A 22,524-nucleotide genomic window follows, 5' to 3' on the forward strand; every position below is an offset into this window, starting at 1 on the left:
AACCCCCGAACTCGCCCTTACGGTCGGACGAGTGACTGTTTTGAGTTTTGGACGGACTGTGAGTTTGTGAGAGAGATGGAGCTCAGCGAATCGAATGAGGTAAAAAGGCTGTCAGAACTGACTCCTGAAGACTTCCAGGAGTTTTGTACTACACTGAGGAGCCGAGGGTTGTTGAAGGAAGGAAGTTACACCGAACCGTCGCAGGTGGTGGAAGTCCTGCGTTCCTCGCTGGGCGTCCGCGAAACTCTCGCCTCGATACAGTCTTCACTGGGTCGCCTCCTGGAAAATATATGTAACTATTCTACTATTTTTTTTTAACGTGACAAAGTCTGAACTTTTTGGCGCCTTTGCTATAAATGACGAGTTGCTCTAACAACACAACGTCGAACATTTAGACCAGGAAGTATGACGTCATTATTGGAGGCGGGGCAACAAAACATGGCTTGTGCCGCCTAAATGTTTTATTTCCCACCATTACTCAACTAATAATCTGCTTTTTTAAAATTGCGAACCAAGACTAAAAGCAACATGGAGAGCAATTTTAACTCATGAGTCGATACAATAATTACTTTTTTTGCCTTAAAAATACAGATATGCCAAACAATGCCCATTTCACACATTTTACTGTTTATTTTTCATAACATCTCGTCCACAGGTGTCAAACTCAAGGCCCGAGAGCCAAATCTGGCCCGCCACATTATTTTATTTGGCCCACGAAAGCCTGGAAATAATATGCGTTAATAAAATGCTTAATCTTTTCTTACTAAACATCAATTTGTTCTTTTCCTTTTGACATTAAAAATCTTGTACTGCATGCAATTGCATATCTTTTAAAATTCAATATTATCAAAATCAAAATATTCTAATATCATGTATTCCAAAAATATTTTTTGTTAATATAAAGATAAATACTGTGCTTAAATATCTGCTTGACTTATGATTTCAAAACAAATGATCAATTAAATTTTAAACTGTAAAATTGACAATAGATTGTACGATTAAATTCCGCCGAGTGAACTTTTTTTTTTTTACCGTAAAAGCAACTTTGGTACTGTTTTCTTCCATATACAGTAAGACACTAAAACATTTACAAAAAAAAAAAAATTAAAACAACAAGATTTTACGGTAAAAAAATAACAAACTGACAGCTCTGTTGAATTGTACCGCTAAAGACAGTGTTGTTTTTCCATTTATTCAACTTTTTTATATGCTGTAAAAAAAAACACTGCTTTTCCTGTAAAATTCTGGTGACTGAGCTGCCAGGTTTTAAAGTACATTTTTATGTGTGTATATATATATATATATACATATATATATATATATATATATATATATATATATATATATATATATATATATATATATATATATATATATATATATATATATATATATATATATATATATATATATACCTCCCGGGGGGTGATCAAGGGTGATGGGTCAAATGCAGAGAATAATTTTGCCACACCTATTGTGCGTGTGACAATCGTTTGTACTTTAACTTTAATATATATATGTATGTATATATATATATATATATATATATATATATATATATATATATATATAAATATATACATATATATATATATATATATATATATATATATATATATATATATATATATATATAAATATATACATATATATATATATATATATATATATATATATATATATATATATATATATATATATATATATATATATATATTAGGGCTGCGACTAACAACTAATTTGATAATCGATTAATCTGTTGATTATTACTTCGATTAATCGATTAATAATCGGATAAAAGAGACAAACTACATTTCTATCCTTTCCAGTATTTTATTGAAAAAAAACAGCATACTGGCACCATACTTATTTTGATTATTCTTTCTCAGCTGTTTGTAAATGTTGCAGTTTATAAGTAAAGGTTTATAAAAAAATAATTAAAGAAAGTAGCCTCTGCGCATGCGCATAGCATCGATCCAACGAATGGATGACTAAATTAATCGCCAACTATTTTTATAATCGATTTTAATCAATTTAATCGATTAGTTGTTGCAGCCCTAATATATATATATATATATATATATATATATATATATATATATATATATATATATATATATATATATATATATATACATATATATATATATATATATATATATATATATATATATATATATATATATATATATATATATATGTGTGTGTGTACATGTATATTCATATATTACTCAGTGTTAAGAGCAGCCCCCTGAGGGCAACCATAACTGCAATGAAAACGAGTTTGACACCCCTGATCTAGTCATAACAAAACTTAATTTTATCACAATTTAACCTAAATTGTTTAATTTCTGCCACCAAATAATCTGCTTGTGTTCTTGTCACATATTTTGCACCTTTGCAGTTTTTTTCCCCACTCCGGCCTGAAAGTCTCTTCTTATAAATTTGTAGTAGAAGTGTTTTTTTTAAAGTCAATTTAAAATGCACGCATGCAGCTCAAAATGTTTGCATATTCATTATTTTGTTCATTTATTTCTGACTATAAAAACTATTTATATTTTATATATTTAAGCAGTTTTCAATCCATCCATCCCTCCATTTTCTACCGCTTGTTCCTTTCGGAGTCGCGGGGGCTGTCATTTCCACTATATTTATGTTTTCTCTTTTTTGTGTATTGTAAACTGTAAAATTGTGCTTGTACTAGACCACAGGTGTCTAACTCAAGGCCCGGGGGCCAGATGTGGCCCGCAACGCCATTTTATTTGGCCCTCGAAAGCCCGGAAATAATAGGTATCAATAAAGTACTGTAACTTTTCTTACTAAATGAATTATTTCTTTCTATTTTGGGGAAGAAAAAAAAAAAAGTACTGCATGTAATCACAAATTATGTTAACTTAAATATTGTCTAATTATGCAAAAATATATGATCAAAAATTCAAACCATTTTTTAAATAGAAATAAATGCTAATAATAATTATTTCAAAGCAAGTTGTCCATCAAATTGTGCAATGTAAAAGTATCAATTTACTGTGGTTTTTACAGCATTTTTCTCTAAATAAAAACAACTGTGCTTTTATTTTACTGTAATAAACTCTAGTGCTGTTTTGGCATTTACAGTAATACACCGAAAATCCAATCCAATCCAATCCACTTTATTTATATAGCACATTTACACAACAAGAATGTTTCCAAAGTGCTGCACAGCCATGTTAAAAACAATATTAAAAACAATATTAAAAACGATATTAAAAATAATATTAAAAACAATATTATGCTACACCAATGACTGAATAAAAACAAAGAATAAATGAATAGAAAACCAATACAGAGACAATATAAAAAATAAATATGATTAAAAACGATTTTAAAGGGTAAAACCAATTAAAACAGTAAAATAGACATCAAAATTTATAACCCTAACCCTAACCACACAGGACAACAGAGGACAGAAGACCACACAACTCACGTAGTGTTAAAAGCCAAAGAATAAAAGTGGGTCTTAAGACGAGACTTAAAACACTCCACTGTGGGAGCAGTTTGAACATGGAGGGGCAGAGTGTTCCAGAGTTTAGGGCCGACCACAGAGAAGGCCCTGTCTCCCCTGGTTTTAAGTCTCGTCCTGGGCACCACGAGCTGGAGCTGGCTCTCGGACCTCAGAGCGCGCGCAGGTGTGTAAATTTGGATGAGGTCCGAGATATACTGAGGTGCCAGTCCATGTAAAGCTTTAAAAACAAACAGCAAGGATTTAAAATCAATTCTAAAATGAACAGGGAGCCAGTGCAAACTCCGAAGAATTGGGGTTATATGCTCGCGTTTCCTGGCCCCTGTTAAAAGTCGTGCTGCCGCGTTCTGGACTAACTGCAACCGGGAGAGAGCTTTTTGGCTAATTCCAGCATAAAGTGCATTGCAGTAGTCCAGGCGACTTGAAATAAAAGCATGCATGACTTGTTCAAAAAGGTTAAAAGATAAAAATGGTTTTACCTTTGCTAAAAGACGAAGATGATAAAAACACGATTTTAAAACGCCATTGACTTGTTTGTCAAATTTAAAATCGCTGTCTATAGTGACGCCAAGGCTGGTGACTTTGGGACGCACATGATTTTGCAATGGTCCCAAGTCAGTGAGGGCCGGACCAAAAACTGAAATTTCCGTTTTTCCCTCATTCATTATTAAAAAATTCTGGGCTAACCAAGCCTTGACATCACATAGACAGTTGAGAAGGGGTGTCAGGGGGCCGTGGCCTTTTGAAATTGGCATATACATTTGGCAGTCATCTGCATAAAAGTGATAAGACACTCCATGTTTCTTAAAAATCTCTCCAAGAGGGAGAATGTACAAGGAAAACAGGATGGGGCCTAGAATGGATCCCTGGGGGACACCACAGTAAAGCGGAGCAGAAGAAGAGGTGGCGTCCCCCAGCCTGACAGAGAAGGACCTCTCTGACAGGTAGGATCTGAACCACTCTAATGCAGTCCCCCTGACACCCACACAGTCTCTCAGGCGGTCTAAAAGAATTGTGTGGTCGACTGTATCAAAGGCAGCTGTAAGATCTAAAAGCACTAAAATGGCAGAGCTACCAGAATCAGACATTAAAAGCAAGTCATTTGCGTGTCTGGAGCTCCTGGGTCCCGCCGTCCATCCCTTCCGGGTGGCCGTCTTGGTTGGGGCCTGCTGGGTCTGGTCCCTGCGTCTACTGTGGTGGCTTGGTGCTGCAGGGTATTCCGAGGTGCTGCGAGTCAGCCAGTTGTTGGGGTAGCGACCTTGTGAGTCAGCATGTCTGTGATCTTCTTTTAATTCTTTTTTTTTTTTTTTTTTTTTTTTTTTTATAAATAGATTTAATTATTTATTTATTTATTTTTTTCCCCCCTTTTTAAAAAAAAATATATTTTATTAATATTATTATTATTATTATTATGTATTTATTTATTTTATTTATTTATTCCCCTACCTCGGGGGGGGGGGACTCGGCGTTGGTTGTTCCATCTCCATCGTTGGGGTCCCTGCGGGTGGGGTGGGTGGTTCCTGTGGCCCCGTGCTGGGTGGTCCTGTGGCGGCCGGCTTGGGTGGGGTGGCCGTGGGCTGGCCTCGCCGCGCTCTCCGGGGGTGGGGGGGGGCTCGTGGGGGCCCTGTTGCCGGTGGGGCGGGGGCGGTCTTCCCGTCCGGTTGCGGGGGGTCTCCGGGCCCCTCGGGCGGGGCGTCCCGCCTTTCTGTCCGTGTGGGGTGTGGTCTCTCGCTGGCTTGGGGTCTGGCTTCCCCCTGTTTTTCTCGTGCCTTGTCCTCTGCCGGGTGCGTCTGTCTGCGGCCTGCTGCTGGCCCTTGTGGGCGGCACGGTGGGCCAGGCTCTGGGGTTCCTGTCGCTGTCCGTCTTGGCTGCGTGGGGGCGGTGGCCCCTGGTTCCCTGGGCACCACACCTACTGTTTGTGGGTTGGGTTCTCGGGGAGTCTGGGGCCGTACTCTGGCTCCCGCACACACTGGGAGTCAAATGTATTGTACATGCAAATTCACATATACTCACACACATACATACAGACATACATAGGTACCTACGCTCCCACATACATATACAAATAAATACAGTACATATTTACACACTCAAAGTTCGTACATCCACACGCACATTCATTATACAAACATACTGTATACACATACTGTACATATACATTCACTGTAAAAACATACATATACACATACTGTACATATACATTCACTGTACAAACACACACATACTACACATACATTCACTGTACAAACACACACATACATATACTGTACATATACATTCACTGTACAAACACACATTTACACATACTGTACATATACATTCACTGTTCAAACACACATACTGTATACACATACTGTACATATACATTCGCTGTACACACATATACACATACTGTACATATACATTCACTGTACAAGCACACATACACATACTGTACATATACAAGTAAAAAAGCACACATACACTCATGCACATAATCACGTTTCATCAAACATATATTAACGTTGTTGCCCTAGGGTAAACTGGGTATAACACATGGCACACTGACAAAGCTTAACCTATTGTTACTATAACAATCTACAAGGTTAAGGTTGCTTCTCTTTCTTCCCCTCCATTTTTCTGCATTCTTTCGTATCTCAAGTTATCATTACGTATATGTATTGTTGCATTTGAACAATTGTATTGTTGATAATAAAGGTAAAGTACTGGTATTGTTTATTATCAATAGCACTATTTCTATTGGTATTCATATTGCTCCATTTTTAGTGTAATAATGCTCATTGTCATTTCTGTATTTTTTTTTTTTTTTTTTTTAATTTTCGCTAACTGCTTATTTGCTATTACTTTTACCATCATATTTGTACATGTCGTATTTGCTGATGTTGCTCTGTTGTTGTTGTTGTTGTGTTTGCTGTTGTTGTTTTTGTCTCTCTGTCTAATCCCCCTCTTGTCCCCACAATTCCCCCCTCTGTCTTCCTTTTTCTCTCTTTCTATCCCCTCCTGCTCCGGCCCGGCTGCACCAAATGATAATATAAATACATTTAATAAAGTCAAAATACAAGTAAGGCAACAAGAGAAGTATCCTACACTTCTCTTTTGTAAAGTAAATCTGAACAGCCGATATGGGCATCTACATCTGCTATATGATTTGCCCGAGAAGCTGGGCAGGACATAAAAAAAAAAAAAAAAAAAAAAAAAAAGCAAGTCATTAAAAACCTTTAAAAGTGCAGATTCAGTACTGTGCAAAGCCTTGTATCCAGACTGAAATGGATCTAAAGTGCTATTTTCATCTAAAAAAGGCTGCAGTTGCGCTAAAACACATTTCTCCAGTATTTTTGACACAAAAGGTTATTTGGAAATGGGCCGATAATTTGACAAACATGTCGGATCTAGACCTGTTTTTTTTATCAAAGGCTCGACAACAGCTCTTTTACAAAAAGAGGGGACACAGCCAGAAATCAAGCTGCTGTTGATGATGTCCCTAACAGACAAGTCAATAGTGTTCCAGATTTCTTTAAAAAAGCGAGGGGGGACTGGGTCTGTGGGACAGGACGAGGGTTTCAGTTTGTGGACTATTCCTGTAAGCTCAGGCATGGACACAGGCTCAAAGTGACTAAACACAGCCGAGCACTGAGTGGCCACATTAAAACTCAACGGAGAGCGAGAAAGATTTAGTAGAAAAATCTACACTTGTTGATTTGCGGTACGAAAAAAAACCAAACAAACTGGCAGCTCATGCGTCAAAATTTTACTGTAAAATTGCAGTTTTTTTTATTTAAAGTAAAATAACAAATTTACATTTTACAGTAAAATTTTGGCAATTGAGCTGCCTTTTTTTTTTTTTTTTTACCATAAAAACAGCAGTACTGTTTTTCCATTTACAGTAATATACATACAATTTGGAGGTGAAATTATTGCAACTTACCATATTTTTTTTACACTTTAGTTTTGAACAAAAATCTACTAATAAAATGTATAAAAAACTTGTGTGATAATAGTATTCACTGTTAGAAGCGAGTCATCTAATCCGCCTATAAATCCCCCTAAAAACCGCCAACAATACTCCATTTACATGTCATGACCTGCATATCAAACACGTATTAGGGACATTGTTATTAGAAAAGCTAACGCAGAGGGACTACTTTTAGTGGCACCTTGATCACAGAGAGATAACAAGCTTATATATATATTAGGGCTGCAACAACTAATCGATTAAATCGATTAAAATCGATTATTAAAATAGTGGCCGATTAATTTAGTCATCGATTCGTTCGATCTATGCTATGTGCATGCGCAGAGTTTTTTTTATTTATTTATTTTTTTAATTAAAGATTTTATTTATTTTTTTTTTTTTTTTTTTTTTAATAAACCTTTATTTATAAACTGCAACATTTACAAACAGCTGAGAAACAATAATCAAAATAAGTATGGTGCCAGTATGCTGTTTTTTTTTCAATAAAATACTGGATAGAATAGAAATGTAGTTTGTCTCTTTTATCCGATTATTAATCGATTAATCGAAGTAATAATCAACAGATTAATCGATTATCAAATTAATCGTTAGTTGCAGCCCTAATATATATATATATATATATATATATATATATATATATATATATATATATATATATATATATATATATATATATATATATATATATATATATATATATATATATATATATATATATATATATATATATATATAACTTATATCAGTATGTCAGTACATATTGAGCTGCTGCGTCACCTCTGAGATGGTAAAAGTTTGTGCAGGATTATACATTTTACGCCGCATTTACATAGTGGAAGGATGTGGCCATAAATTGAGAAGTTGGTCAACCTTGAAGTTTGATTTAGACCTGAAGACACGGCAAGATCCTCGTTTGCGTCCAGCATTTCTACCTGAGAAGTGCGGAGTATGTTGAAGTCATCGTCTAAACGGGGAAGGCAGGTCTTGTGCTGAAAGATATAAACATCCCATTGGTCGTTGTACAGAAAGCGATCGTTTTATTGTGTTTGTAGTTTGTATTTCTTGTTTAGCAGTTAGCAACAGTGCTATGATTATATTCAATTCAATGTTACACCGGACCTGTTATGCAAAACCAACTTGTCTTACCCTTTGGTACCTGTTTTTGTGTATTTAGGATCTGCATAAGTCCCGGAAATGTGAACTGAAACTGAGATATTGCCTTCCTTCATACTTCCTCCAAATTATCCCAATTTGAGACGTTTTTCCCATTGATGACATCAGTGGATATCTCCGTAAATGGTCGAAATTTACCCAAAATGCTTTGCGCGAGATTGCCATTCTAGTCGGGCGTAGTTACAATAACAAGTAGTACGTGTCCTAACTGTCCGTGGACTCCATACTGAAGCGCTAAACACTATAACATGGCTGACAGGGGAGAAGACGCAGTCGAAGTGGAGGCACGTAAAAAAGACCGCTTACTGACTTTCTATGTTTCCATTGTTTTTCAGCGTTTGAACCATCCAACGTTCCGAAAAAGAGGCCTACGGAGAGGCACGAGTTGTCCTCTGATCTTCATCAGCTGATGGATGATCTTGAAAAGGACCAAGTCTTGAGTCCCACAGAAAGAGAACACATATTGAAGAACCCTGACCTTAGAGAAATAGTTCGATGTCTCTTTGCTCTGGCAGAACAGAAAGGCCCTGAAGCAAGCGAGAAGGTGACACGTTTCTTAGTCCGGAACAAATATTTTTTCGTTACAATCCATGGTGAGTTGGAGATGCCCTTTACAACCAGACCTATGGACTAATGGTTTTAACTCTGCAATATAAACCACCTTCATTATTTGCATTATTTGTTGAGGTGTGACAAACCATGGAGGCATTGCAGGAATATTTATAAAACAATCTTGTTTTCCTTCATACTTCCTCCAAACGAGCCATTTGGAATTTGCACAACCTGTGAGTCCGCCATTGTAGTCACTAAGTTCCTTATTTTTTATCTGTGCTGTTGTTGTGGGGCAGACATTAGAAATGTTGTCGTTTCTAATACAAAGTAGGGTTGTCCCGATAAAAATATTTTTGTACCGGTACCAAAATGTATTTCGATACTTTTCTAATTGAAGGGGACCACAAAAAAAGGCAATATTGGCTTTATTTTAACAAAACATATTACATACATTAAACATATGTTTCTTATTGCAATCCAGGAACAATTTTGTGCTTAAATGAAATAGTAAACATACTAGACAACTTTTCTTTCATTAGTAAGTAAGCAAACAAAGGCTCCTAATTTGTCTGCTAACGTCTGCAGTAACATATTGTGTCATTTATCATTCAATTATTTTGTTTTTGTCAACATTATTAATCTACTTGTTCATTTACATTTAATATCTGCTTACTTTCTGTTTCAACATGTTCCATCTACACTTCTGTTAGAATGTAATAATCACTTATTCTTCTGTTGTTTGGATACTTTTGATTCGTTTTGGATGATACCACACATTTAGGTATCGATCCGATACCAGGTAGTTACAGGATCATACATTGGTCATATTCAAAGTTCTCATGTGTGACATATTTTCTGAGTTTATAAAAATAATATGATTAAAAAAAAACGAAAAAAGATTTTGTGATGCTAAAAAATATCGATGTAATCATAGTAGTATCGACTAGATACACTCTTGTACTTAGTATCATTACAGTGGATTTCAGGTATTGATCAACCCATGGCATTTGTTTACATTCAGGAGAGCTAGCTCGTTGTCAGCGGTGAGCTATTCTATCCTCCTCTGGTGTGTAATGAAACATGTTTAGCTATTCCTCCTCCGGCAGGGATGATACTTCAGAATCGAAATCAGAATAGTTTTTATTGCCATTGTTTGAGAACGGGTTCCCAAACTAGGAATTGTTCTTGGTGCAATCGTGCAACATAAAACACATATAACACAGAATAAGAATAAAAATGAGCTGTAACTGAGCTATCAGATCTTGTTATTGTTCATGAGTCTGATGGCCGAGGGAAAAAAACTGTTCAGGTGGCGGGAGGTGTGGGTCTGGATGGACCGTAGTCTCCTGCCTGAGGAGAATAGTTTGTGTCCAGGGTGAGAAGAGTCAGCTGTGATCCGACCCACACGCCTCCTGGTCCTGGAGGGATGAGAGCCTGCAGCCAATAACCTTCTCAGCAGCACGTACGATGCGCTGTAGTCGATGCTTGTCCCGGTCTGTGGCTATGGGGAACCACACGGTGATGGAGGAGGTGAGGATGGACTCGATGATGGCCGTGTAGAACTGCACCAGCATCTCGGTCGGCACCTTAAGTTTCCTCGGCTGCCGCAGGAAGTACATCCTCTGCTGGGCCTTCTTGATGAGGGAGCTGATGGTTGGTTTCCACTTGAGGTCCTGGGTGATGGTGGTGCCCAGGAAATGGAAGGAGTCCACGATGGAGACGGGAATGGGAGAATACATCAGGGTGAGGGGGGATGGTGAAGCTGTGACTTTCCTGAAGTCCATGATCATCTCCACTGTCTTCTGGGTGTTCAACTCCAGGTTGTTGAGGCTGCACCAGGACGCCAGCCGGTCAATCTCTCTCCTGTAGGCGGACTCATCGTCATCCGAGATGAGCCCGATGAGGGTGGTGTCGTCCGCAAACTTGGTCAGCTTTACGGACTGGTGACTGGAGGTGCAGCAGTTTGTATACAGGGAGAAGAGCCAGGGGGAAAGTACGCAGCCCTGAGAAGTACCAGTGTTCGTGGTTCGACTGTCCGAGACAATCTTCCCCAGCCGCACGTGCTGTCTTCGGTCCGTCAGGAAGTCATTGATTCATCTGCAGAGGGAGTCGGGCACGCTGAGGTGGTAGAGCTTGTCTCGTAGCAGTCCAGAGAGGATGGTGCTGAAGGCAGAGCTGAAGTCCACAAACAGGATCCTGGCTTAGGTTCCTGGGGAGTCCAGATGCTCTAGAATGAAGTGGAAGGCCAGTTTCACTGCATCATCCACAGACCTGTTGGCTCTGTAGGCGAACTGCAGTGGGTCCAGGAGGGGGGCGGTGATGTCCTTGGGATGGGGCAGGACAAAGCGCTCAAAAGACTTCATGATTATGGCACAGGTGTGCCTTAAGCCGCCCACGATAAAAGGCTAGTCCGAAAAGCACAGTTTTATCACACAGCACAAGGCCACAGATGTCGCAAGTTTTGAGGGAGCGTGCAGTCGGCATGCTGACTGCAGGAATGTCTACCAGAGATGTTGCCCACGAATTGAATGTTCATTTTTCTACCCTAAGCCGTCTCCAAAGGAGTTTCTGAGATTTTGGCTGTACATCCAATCGGCCTCACCACCGCTGACTATGTCTAACCACACCAGCCTAGGACCTAGGTGCACCTCCATGATCGTCTGAGACCAGCCACCCGGACAGCTGCTGCAACAATTGGTTTGTATAACCAAAGAATTTCTACGCAAACTGTGAGAAACCGTTTCAGGGAAGCTCATCTGCATGCTCGTAGTCCTCATCAGGGTCTCGAGCTGACTAGCAAATGCTCACATTCGATGGCGTCTGGCACGTTGGAGAGTTGTTCTCTTCACGGATGAATCCTGGTTTTTACTGTTCAGGGCAGATGGCAGACAGTGTGTGTGGGAGAGCGGTTTGCTGATGTCAACGTTGTGAATGGAGTGGCCTATGATGGGAGTGGGGTTATGGTATGGGCAGGCGTACATTATGGACAACGAACGCAAGTGCATTTTATTGATGGCATTTTGAATGTACACAGATACAGTGACGAGATCCTGATGCCCATTGTTGTGTCATTCACCCGAGACCATCACCTCATGTTGCAGCATGACAATGCACGGCCCTATGTTGCTAGCATCTGTACACAATTCCTGGAAGATAAAAATCATCCCAGTTCTTGCATGCTAACCGGACTCACCCATTGAGCATGTTTGGGATGCTGTGGGTCGGCGTATACGACTTCCTGACAATATCTAGCTAGCCATTGAAGAGGCGTGGACCAACATTCCACAGGTCACAATCCACAACTCTATGCCTGCGTGAGGCAAATGGTGGTCACACCAGATACCCCCAGACCCTCAAGAAAGCAAAACTGCACATATTGTGGGCAGCCTAAGGGACACCTGTGCAATAATCATGCTGTTTAATTAGCATCTTGATATGACACACCTGTGAGGTGGAATGGACTATCTTGGCAAAGAAGAAATGCTCACTAACACAGCTTTACACAGATCTGTGAACAATATTTGGGAGAAATAGTTTTTTTTTGTATGTTTTACATCTTTGAGTTCAACTCGTGAAAAACGGGAGCAAAAACAAAAGTGTTGCGTTTATATTTTTGTTCAGAATATTTGGTCAATCACGCCATCTGAGCGGCATGACTTTCTCATTTTGCATTGTTTTTTAGGGGACCACCGAGCAAAGATTCTACACATGAAGTCTAGGATCGTGTCTGATGTGTCTTCCTCGGTTCTACGTCAACTGTTGGATGACCTTGTAAAGGAGTTTGTCTTGAGTCCCATTGAGGCAGAAAAGATATCAAAGAATCCTGACCACAGAGAAAGTGCTCGGTCTCTGATGAATCTGGTCCTACAGAAAGGTCAAGAGGCAAGCAGGAAGATGCTGCTTTTCTTAAAGCTGAGAGATCCAAGATTTGATGACAGTTGGGGTGAGTCGTAGTTTCCATTTTGTGACATTGTTTAGCCACTGTAGACCTACTTTAACAAGCAGACCTATGGACTAAAAATGTTAAAGGGGACCTGAAGATTTTCCTCTTTTCTGACTTACAAATGTTGTTACAATGTTGGATACTCGTGTTAAACAATGCCAAAGTGTGAAATCATGAGATTCATGTATTTGGGTGTGAGCTTGCAACCTGTTTTAGAACCTGTGTGAAGTTGGCCCCCCACCTTGTCCAAATCTTCCAAAACTTGTCCAAAATCTTGTCCGTTACAGTTTTTAAGTTATTCTAAAATACAATTTCTGACTAATGAGGTCACCCCACTTGTCCAAATCACCCCAAACTTGTCCCATTCGCTTGTGATGCAACTATTATAGTTTTTCATGTTACGCTTTTATTCCAAAAATACCAGAGAGGCAAATATACAGACAGAGTCCTTTTAATTTCACCAAAAACTGCAAGCAGCGTTAAAAGGGCCCTTACCCCCCGTACCCACTTCCCCACGCCATTCCTAATGCCTCAGCATCCATCCAAAATTTCAGGAAGATGGGAGAATGTGGAAGGAAGTAATGACTGTTATGATTTTCCACCACAAGAGAGTGATATTGGTGTTGATATCAATTTGTAATCATGAACAGACCCCAATTTAAAGGCCTACTGAAATGATTTTTTTAAATTTAAACGGGGATAGCAGATCCATTCTATGTGTCATACTTAATCATTTCGCGATATTGCCATATTTTTGCTGAAAGGATTTAGTAGAGAACAACGATGATAAAGTTTGCAACTTTTGGTCGCTGATAAAAAAAAGCCTTGCCTATACCGGAAGTAGCGTGACGTCACAGGAGGAAGGGCTGCTCACATTTTCCCATTGTTTACAATGCAGCGAGAGAGATTCGGACCGAGAAAGCGACGATTACCCAATTAATTTGAGCGAGGATGAAAGATTCGTGGATGAGGTACGTGAGAGTGAAGGACTAGAGTGCAGTGCAAGACGTATCTTTTTTCGCTCTGACCGTAACTTAGGTACAAGGGTTGATTGGATTCCACACTTTCTCCTTTTTCTATTGTGGATCACGGAATTGTATTTTAAACCACCTCGGATACTATATCCTCTTGAAAATGAGAGTCGAGAACGCGAAATGGACATTCACAGTGACTTTTATCTCCACGACAAAACATCGGCGAAACACTTTAGCTACGGAGCTTACGTGATAGCATCGGGCTCAAATGCAGATAGAAACAAAATAAATAAACCCCTGACTTTAAGGATAGACAGAAAATGAACAATAGTATTAAACCATGGACCTGTAAATACACGGTTAATAATTTCCAGCCTGGCGAAGCTTAACAATGCTGTTGCTAACGACGCCATTGAAGCTAACTTAGCTACAGGACCTCGTCAGAGCTATGATAAAAACATTAGCTCTCCACCTACGCCAGCCAGCCCTCATCTGCTCATCAACACCCGTGCTCACCTGCGTTCCAGCGATCGACGGTACGACAAAGGACTTCACCCGATCACTGATGCGGTCGGCGGCCCGGAGACGGAGGAAGTCAAGGTGAGGTTGGCGGCTAGCGCGTCTGCTATCCATCTCAAAGTCCTCCTGGTTGTGTTGCTGTAGTCCGCCGCTAATACACCGATCCCACCTACAGCTTTCTTCTTTGCAGTCTCCATTGTTCATTAAACAAATTGCAAAAGATTCACCAACACAGATGTCCAGAATACTGTGGAATTTTTCGATGAAAACAGAGCTGTTTGTATTGGGACACATTGGTGTACCAATACTTCCGTTGCCTCCGTGACGTCACGCGCATACGTCATCATACATAGACGTTTTCAACCGGAAGTGTCGGGGGAAATTTAAAATTGCACTTTATAAGTTAACCTGGCCGTATTGGCATGTGTTGCAATGTTAAGATTTCATCATTGATATATAAACTATCAGACTGCGTGGTCGGTAGTAGTGGGTTTCAGTAGGCCTTTAAAAGCCTGATCATCTAAAGTGCAGTAATGACAGTTTGATGGTTGATTGAGCAGTTTTCGTCTTAAGGCGCCACCCAATACGAATGGGTACAAACAGGAACTGACAGATGTCGTCATCATTATTTCTACCAATTAGGGTTAAGACCGATTTTTGTGGAGCCGACGTATTAACGTTTTGTGTTTTGTGGTGAATTATCGGCTCAAAGTTTGTAGCCATACCACGCCCACATCTTATGACTTCGGCAAAATTCCTTTGCAATTTATCATCGCCGGTACGTCTAGTATCTGTCATTTAAACCACAACTTATTTGGTCAAAGTTTGTTAAAGTACGACCCCTGTTTTTGGCCTAAAAATGGCAGACGGAAACCAAGATGACCGACTTCATGTTTGTTTTCAAGTATGGGTTCTTGAGGCTTTTATGTGCATCCCGTCATGATAGAGGTCTCCATCTTTTTTAGGTGAATCTGGTGGGAGGAGCTAATTTTTTTCAAACTTTGAAGGGGGTGCTATAGAGTCAATTTTGAAATTTCATTTTCGGTAACGACAAAATATACAATTTTTCACCAAACCGAAGGTGCTTGCATATATTGGTGAGTTTTTGTTCATGTTAAGGGCCGCAAAAATGTGATCAAAGTGGGAGAAAAACAGCCTTTGCTGCTCGGGCCCTAATGATGATCCGGGTTGTAAGGGCCAGGATTATTAAAGCCAGCAAACTACGCTAGGCTAGCAGTGACGAAAACATAAGACAATACCGCTGAGGGGAGAAAAGTACAAATAAAATAAGTAACAAACAAAAGTAGACCGCAAGGGAAAAACGGCAGGACCGAGCACTCAATTACAAAAACTTACAGAATCGAGATGACGCAAAAATAAACTCAACGAGCAGGAAGACTGGAACCAAGATGAGTTGGCGTGGAGCAACGTGTAGGAACAACGTGGAAAGATCCCGCTCCAACAGGTGCGTGAGATGAGACTAAATAGGCAGAGGGTGATTGAAAACAGCTGTGGTCGTGACTCCCACCTTCCCTTGGGAACCATGGCAGCTGAAAGGAAAAGGGACCAAAACACAGATATGTGGTTTTTCAACCGCGACCAAACCAAAAAACGGCAGTGATGTTCGTCTGTCAGAGTTGCATCCATTCAATCTTTGTGGATTATATGACCTGACGACTGACAATCTACAACATATTTTTATACTATTTAAATCCAACCATAATGGAATTAGATGCGCAGGTTTTGGAGTAACACAAATACATGGGAAACCAATTGTTCAATCATAAGCAAACCTAACAGAATATCTTTATTTGTCTTCAAAGAAACTTTTTCTGCTGAACTTAAAATAATAGAAATAACAGTTTTAACAGAAGTCTGTCCTGCTTAACCTAAAACAATATAAATTAAGTGTGTAGATTTATGATAGAAAAGGTCCCTAACTTTCATCAATGAGAACTACTTTGACAAAGACAAAGTAGAGATATTTGTCTTTTATTAATATGACTGATAATAATCAATCAATCAATCAACCAACCAAAGTTTACTTATATAGCCCTCAATCACAAATGTCTCAAAGGGCTGCACTAATCACAAGGACATCCTCGGCTCAGATCCCACATCAGGGCAAGAAAAAACTCAACCCAATGGGAACAAGGAGAAACTCTGGAAGGGAACACAAAAAATTGGTGCAGGTTCAAAATCACCATGAAGACCACAATGAACTTAGACTTTGTCTCAGTGTATTTACAAAGCCATTAAACTTTAAGCACTTCCTGTTTAGCGTTCTCATGTTGGCAGTTTACCATTAAAGACGTGTTTGGAAAAGCAACCGAGTGTTTCCTCAAACCGCCACATTGGTGAAATCCGCACCTGCCACAACACATTATTATCATCATTGAAATATTACAATTATAATATAATTAAAACAATTTTCAAAATGACACCATTATAGCCGAATTAAAGGTAACAAAACTACAAACTCAACCAATGTGAACATGTTAGATTTAAGCATTAAATAAAAAAGAACCAAGAACAAATGTAGAAAGACACATTTTTATAATGGAGTTCAGGGTGCGCATAGCGCCATCAACCAACTGCGAGCGCTGCACGGAACTCAAACTACTTCAAGGATGATGGTCATGGTGACTTAAGTCTTTGTATCTTACCGTTTTAAGATGCAAAGACTCCACCCGGAAAAGGGTGGAGTGCCATCTCCGGGTTGGGGAGGAGACCCTGCCCCAAGGGAGTCTTGTTCAGGAGAGAGGGAAGAGTGGATCGTGAGATCGACAGGCGGATCGGTGCGGCGTCTTCAGTAATGCAGACGCTATATAGATTCGTTGTGGTGAAGGAGGAGCTTAGCCGGAAGGCAAAGTTTTCAATTTACCGGTCGATCTACGTTCCTATCCTCACCTATGGTCATGATCTTTGGGTTATGACCGAAAGGACAAGATCACGGGTACAAGCGGCCGAAATGAGTTTCCTCCGCCGGGTGGCGGGGCTCTCCCTTAGAGATAGGGTGAGAAGCTCTGCCATCCGGGAGGAGCTCAAAGTAAAGCCGCTGCTCCTCCACATCAAGAGGAGCCAGATGAGGTGGTTTGGGCATCTGGTCAGGATGCCACCCGAACGCCTCCCTAGGGAGGTGTTTAGGGCACGTCCGACCGGTAAGAGGCCACAGGGAAGACCCAGGACACGTTGGGAAGACTATATCTCCCGGCTGGCCTGGGAACGCCTCGGGATCCCCCGGGAAGAGCTGGACGAAGTGGCTGGGGAAAGGGACGTCTGGGCTTCCCTGCTTAGGCTGCTGCCCCCGCGACCCGACCTCGGATAAGCGGAAGAAGATGGATGGATCTTACCGTTTTTATATTTTATCCTTTGGGTGGATTAATTTCAATTAAAGACGGTGTTGTGTGTCACTACAGCATTAGTCTGCCGCCAGCCATAACAGGAGCAGCTGATTGTTTGCACCTGCGCTGATTGGAGTACAGCCAATCCACAGGGCGCTTAAAATCAGCTGACACGTCATCTTGGACCACTATGGACTGGACTCTCACGTTATTAACCATATCCACTCGGCATCCATTGCACCGATTACCCAGAGGGGGGTTACCACATCTGCAGTCTTTTCCAAGGGCTCTCGTTGTTGAGTTTTTTCTTGCCCTGATGTGGGATCTGTGGCTTGTACAGCCCTTTGAGACATTTGTGATTAAGGGATATATAAGTAAACTTTAATTGATTGATTGATTGATTTTTAAATAATGACATGTGTGACGTTGGTTACGCTTGAATTGCTATTGCGACATCCAGTGGATGCATTTAAAACAGCAGCTTCTTTCATTCTTTCATTCTGTCACACCATCTGAGCTGCAGTTTACACTCAGATTATCCTGACATGTGCCTCACCTCCACACATGAGCATGTTCTCCTGGTCTGTGATGTCTGACATGACTTTCTCTGTCTGCATTGTTTTTAGGTGACCATCAAGCAAAGTTTAGATACATACAACGTAGTAGGATTTCTTTCTATGGTCTACATCAACTGTTGGATTATCTTGAAAAGGAGGATGTCTTGACTCCCACAGAAAGAGAAGAGATATTTAAAAATCCTACACGTGAAACAATTCTTAGGTCTCTGATTGATCTCGTCGTACAGAAAAGTCAAGAAGCCAGCAGGAAGATGCTGCTTTTCTTAGAGCTGAGAAATCCTGAATTAGAAGAAAATAATGGTAAGTTGGAGTTTCCTATTTTTTTTTTACCTTGGTTAGCCACAGTAGAGTAGAACTTTACTACCATTACACCTAAAAAGTACAGCAAAGGTAGTTTTCAGTACAACCCGCCCAAGCACAGACATACAGTTTACAGATGTAGACAGAACAGGAAGACTGATAGGTCGTCACCGAGCGCCGCCTCTTAAAGTGGTAGGAAGGAAAGGTAACAATTGGAAATGGAGGAAAAAGAGCAATTTCCAAACTAAGCTTCTTGGTGGTTTGGAGGTGGTCTCAGTTTGTGACCAGAAAAAAACCTAAAGCAACATAAGCACAAATGAACACATATTACGACACACAAGATCTCGAGAGCTGCAACGGGGGAAGAGGGGCATCCGGCCCAAAGCTGCAGCCATCAGGGGCGCTGCAACTGGTGTCCCTCGTTCTGCTGGGGTTGAAGCGGGGAAAATGTGGGATGGGGGTTGGGGGTGAATGTATCCGCATCTGTATAGTACTAGTCCATGGGTACATGTGTGCCTATAAGCATGGAAGATGCTCCGTTTGGCATCACGGCCTTTTGCTTCATTCCGCAGAGTGATATCGCAAAATCGCTGGTTGCTACAGAGGCGTCAAATATGTAGTTCAACCAAGTGAAAACATCCCAGGTATCAATGAAAGAGGGGAAAATGAATTTCAGGGCGTCTTTTACTGCAACAGACTCCCCGGAGTGTTTACAGCATGCCCTTGCCAAGGCCCGGAGCCAAATTCTAGAAAAGTATTGTTTTGATTAGAGCGAGCAGACGCATTCCATTATGTTTGCCTACTTCAGTTGTTAGTTGTGTCTCTCAAATTGTTCATTCGTTCGCATTACAGAGCGCAAAGATTCTCTGAGATGTTATCCATTTTGCGATTCAGTTCAGAAATCGCCAAGGTCTGAGTGCCCCCTGCTCTGCCCAACCCATCCATCACGACGGGCAGCCAATTAGCTTCCTGAACAGCTGCTTTCGTCTTCAGAATTTGTCGATAGACCAGATTAACACTTAATCCGATCAGCAGATGTCTTGTTATCACGTTTCCAAATAGATAAATATCTTAATGTCTCCGATGGAAAAAATCGCCAGGCACACGACCCTCCCCTCTTCTCACAGGTGCATTGGAATGTTCTGCCCCCTCATGTCAGAATGGCCCCCACTGTTGAATGTTTTAAGTCTTGTTTTAAAACCCACTTTTATTCTCTGGCTTTGAAATCGGCGTGAGTCTTGTGGTCCTCCGTGTCTTTTATTGTTTTATTATATCATATTGATTTATTTTAATTGTTTTATTTGATTTTATTGATGTCTTTTATTATTTTATTCTATTTTTTAATTTTTCATTGTTTACTTGTTTCATTTTAAATGCTTGTAATTTGATTACTTTTTATTGTTTCTTTTTTATGTGCAGCACTCTGTAGACAGTTTTGTTGTTAGTGCTATATAAATAAAGGGGATTGGATTGGATTGGGTTGGAAGAGCACACACATCTTTCCTTGTCTGAAAGATGTGTGTGCGACCCGACATGCCACAAACATGGAGCATTTTGAAGATAAAATAACGGCACTGCTGCGGGAGTTTGAGCAACGCTTTCAGATTTTATTGCAGACTGGAGAAAGACTTCAAAGTTTTTTGCTCACCATTCATTGTGAATGCATCTGGGGCCGTACTTATCAAGCTTCTTAGAATTACTCCTAAGAAGTCTGCTAAGAGTTGACTTAAGAGTAAATAAATTATTCGCTGAAAGCTGCACTTAAAAGTTAGTTATCAAGTGTCTTACTCACACTTTCAGCGAAGTGTAGGACTGAATCTTAAGAGTCACACTCAGAGCTGAATTACGACATTACTATGTGCTGTAAACGGAATTTTAGGTGACGTCATTTCTGTGTCCATAGAAATGACCAATCACGGAAGGGAATCCCTTGTCTAAGAAAAAAGAAATATCTTAGAAATATTTAAGTGGACAATGGGAGTGTATATTTTGACAATAAACTACAAAATAATACAAAACCAACAAACAATATTGGCAATGAATCAAAAATAAATGTTTCCTTTTTGTTGCACCTTTCCTGCTTCCTGCTCCCAGACCGTAACAAAGAGGCAGGGGAGACACTTCTCCAGGATGTATGCTCGGGGCAACACTCTTCACTTTACCCGGCAGTGGGTCTCCACAGGTGACGACTTTAGAGTGAATGATGAGTCCGGCGATTAGTTGCAAATCTTGCTTTATTGATTGCTTGCACACAGCCAATCCAACACAAAACAAACTAGTCCCCGCTCGCACTCACAATACCGTTCCCTCTCTTCTCTCGCCCACACACTCACTGACGTCACTCACCTCACATGCTGTAACCTAGCGTATGTGTGTGCCACACACATACGCTACTCTCATAACATTTTCTTTCCAATTCATTAATTAGGCAACTAATTTGAAACTGGTGTGGGTGGCTCTATATATACTAGTCCACTGCAGCCACATGCAGAAATCAACAAGGAATCGAAAATTATTAAATCTGTGACAAAAATAATACCTGCTCTGTCTAAACGATACCGTTTGATCAGCTGCTCGTCATCAAACAAAGATGAACGTTCGCGCACGTCTCTCGCCTCAGTGCCATCCCCTGCTGGCAACTCCTAACCACTTAAGACACCTCTGAAGGTCTCTTAAATATCGTGGAGAGTAGGAGTGATTCTTAGACTTAAGAACGTTGATAAAAAGCTTTTATTCTTAAATTTGAGAGTAGGACTACATTTCGCAAATTTTTAGGACTTAAGTGTAAAATGGCACTCTAAGAAGCTTGATAAGTATGGCCCCTGATCTGCCCGTCAACATCCAACTTGAAATAATAGACTTGCAGTGTGATTCGGATTTGAAGGGCTTGGAAACATTTTGTCCATATCTCTTGCCCGGTTACCCGAATTTGACAGTCCTTGCTACAAAAGTGTTGCGCATGTTTGAAACCACATATCTTTGTAGCAAGTTTTTCTCTCTCATTTAATAAAACAAAGTTATGCTCAAGGCTGTCTGCCACTCTGTAAAAAAATACTGTATTCTGTATAAATGTATAGAAAGTGAACAGTGTGTTATTTACTGCAATACTGTCAGTCTCTTAAGTTCACATGTTTGGTTTGTTGAACTTGTTCATGCATTGCACAGCTTTTATTTCTCTATCAATACACAGTGATGCCTTCAAGGCAGGGAGTAACCCTCTTGAACAGCTTCTATCTCAGTTTGTTGAGTTGGCACATAATTATTATGTGGAAATGACAAATGAGGTATTGATACCTGGAAGGGTTTTTATTTATTATGTATGTTGTATTTTGTTCAATCCCAGATAGGCTGCGACTTAAAGTGTGATGGTAGATACACTGGGGCGAAATCTGAGTTCATTATCTTTGTCACTGTGTTTTTGCAACTGCAATATTTTCCTCAGAATGTTCAACAACTTCGAGTGTTTTGACAAGAGGAACATTTGTGACACGTACATGTTCAGAATGCACTTGTTCTATTTTTGACCAAAGTAAAACATAGAAAACAAACTGAAGTTGTCGAAGTTTTTTTTTAGGTTATTATGCCATGATTTTACTAGTCCGGCCGACGTGGGAATAGATTCTCCTCCATGTAACACCCGGATAAGTTTTTCAACATGTTTAAGTC

General features: G+C 40.1%; 1 protein-coding gene across 4 annotated transcripts in view; it reads left to right on the top strand.

Annotated features, from left to right (window-relative positions):
* The window catches only part of LOC133646931 (uncharacterized), a 42,892-nt gene continuing 20,368 nt past the window's right edge, over positions 1-22,524 (top strand). For all 4 annotated transcript variants that reach the window (XM_062042870.1, XM_062042873.1, XM_062042874.1 and 1 more), the window contains exons 1-4: positions 1-292; positions 8,984-9,241; positions 12,883-13,143; positions 18,607-18,858. In XM_062042870.1, the coding sequence (XP_061898854.1) occupies positions 76-292; positions 8,984-9,241; positions 12,883-13,143; positions 18,607-18,858 (988 nt within the window). In that variant the 5' untranslated portion in view covers positions 1-75. The remainder of the gene's footprint in view (positions 293-8,983; positions 9,242-12,882; positions 13,144-18,606; positions 18,859-22,524) is intronic.

The sequence above is a fragment of the Entelurus aequoreus genome, linkage group LG03 (genome assembly GCF_033978785.1).
Source record: "Entelurus aequoreus isolate RoL-2023_Sb linkage group LG03, RoL_Eaeq_v1.1, whole genome shotgun sequence".
NCBI lineage: Eukaryota > Metazoa > Chordata > Actinopteri > Syngnathiformes > Syngnathidae > Entelurus > Entelurus aequoreus.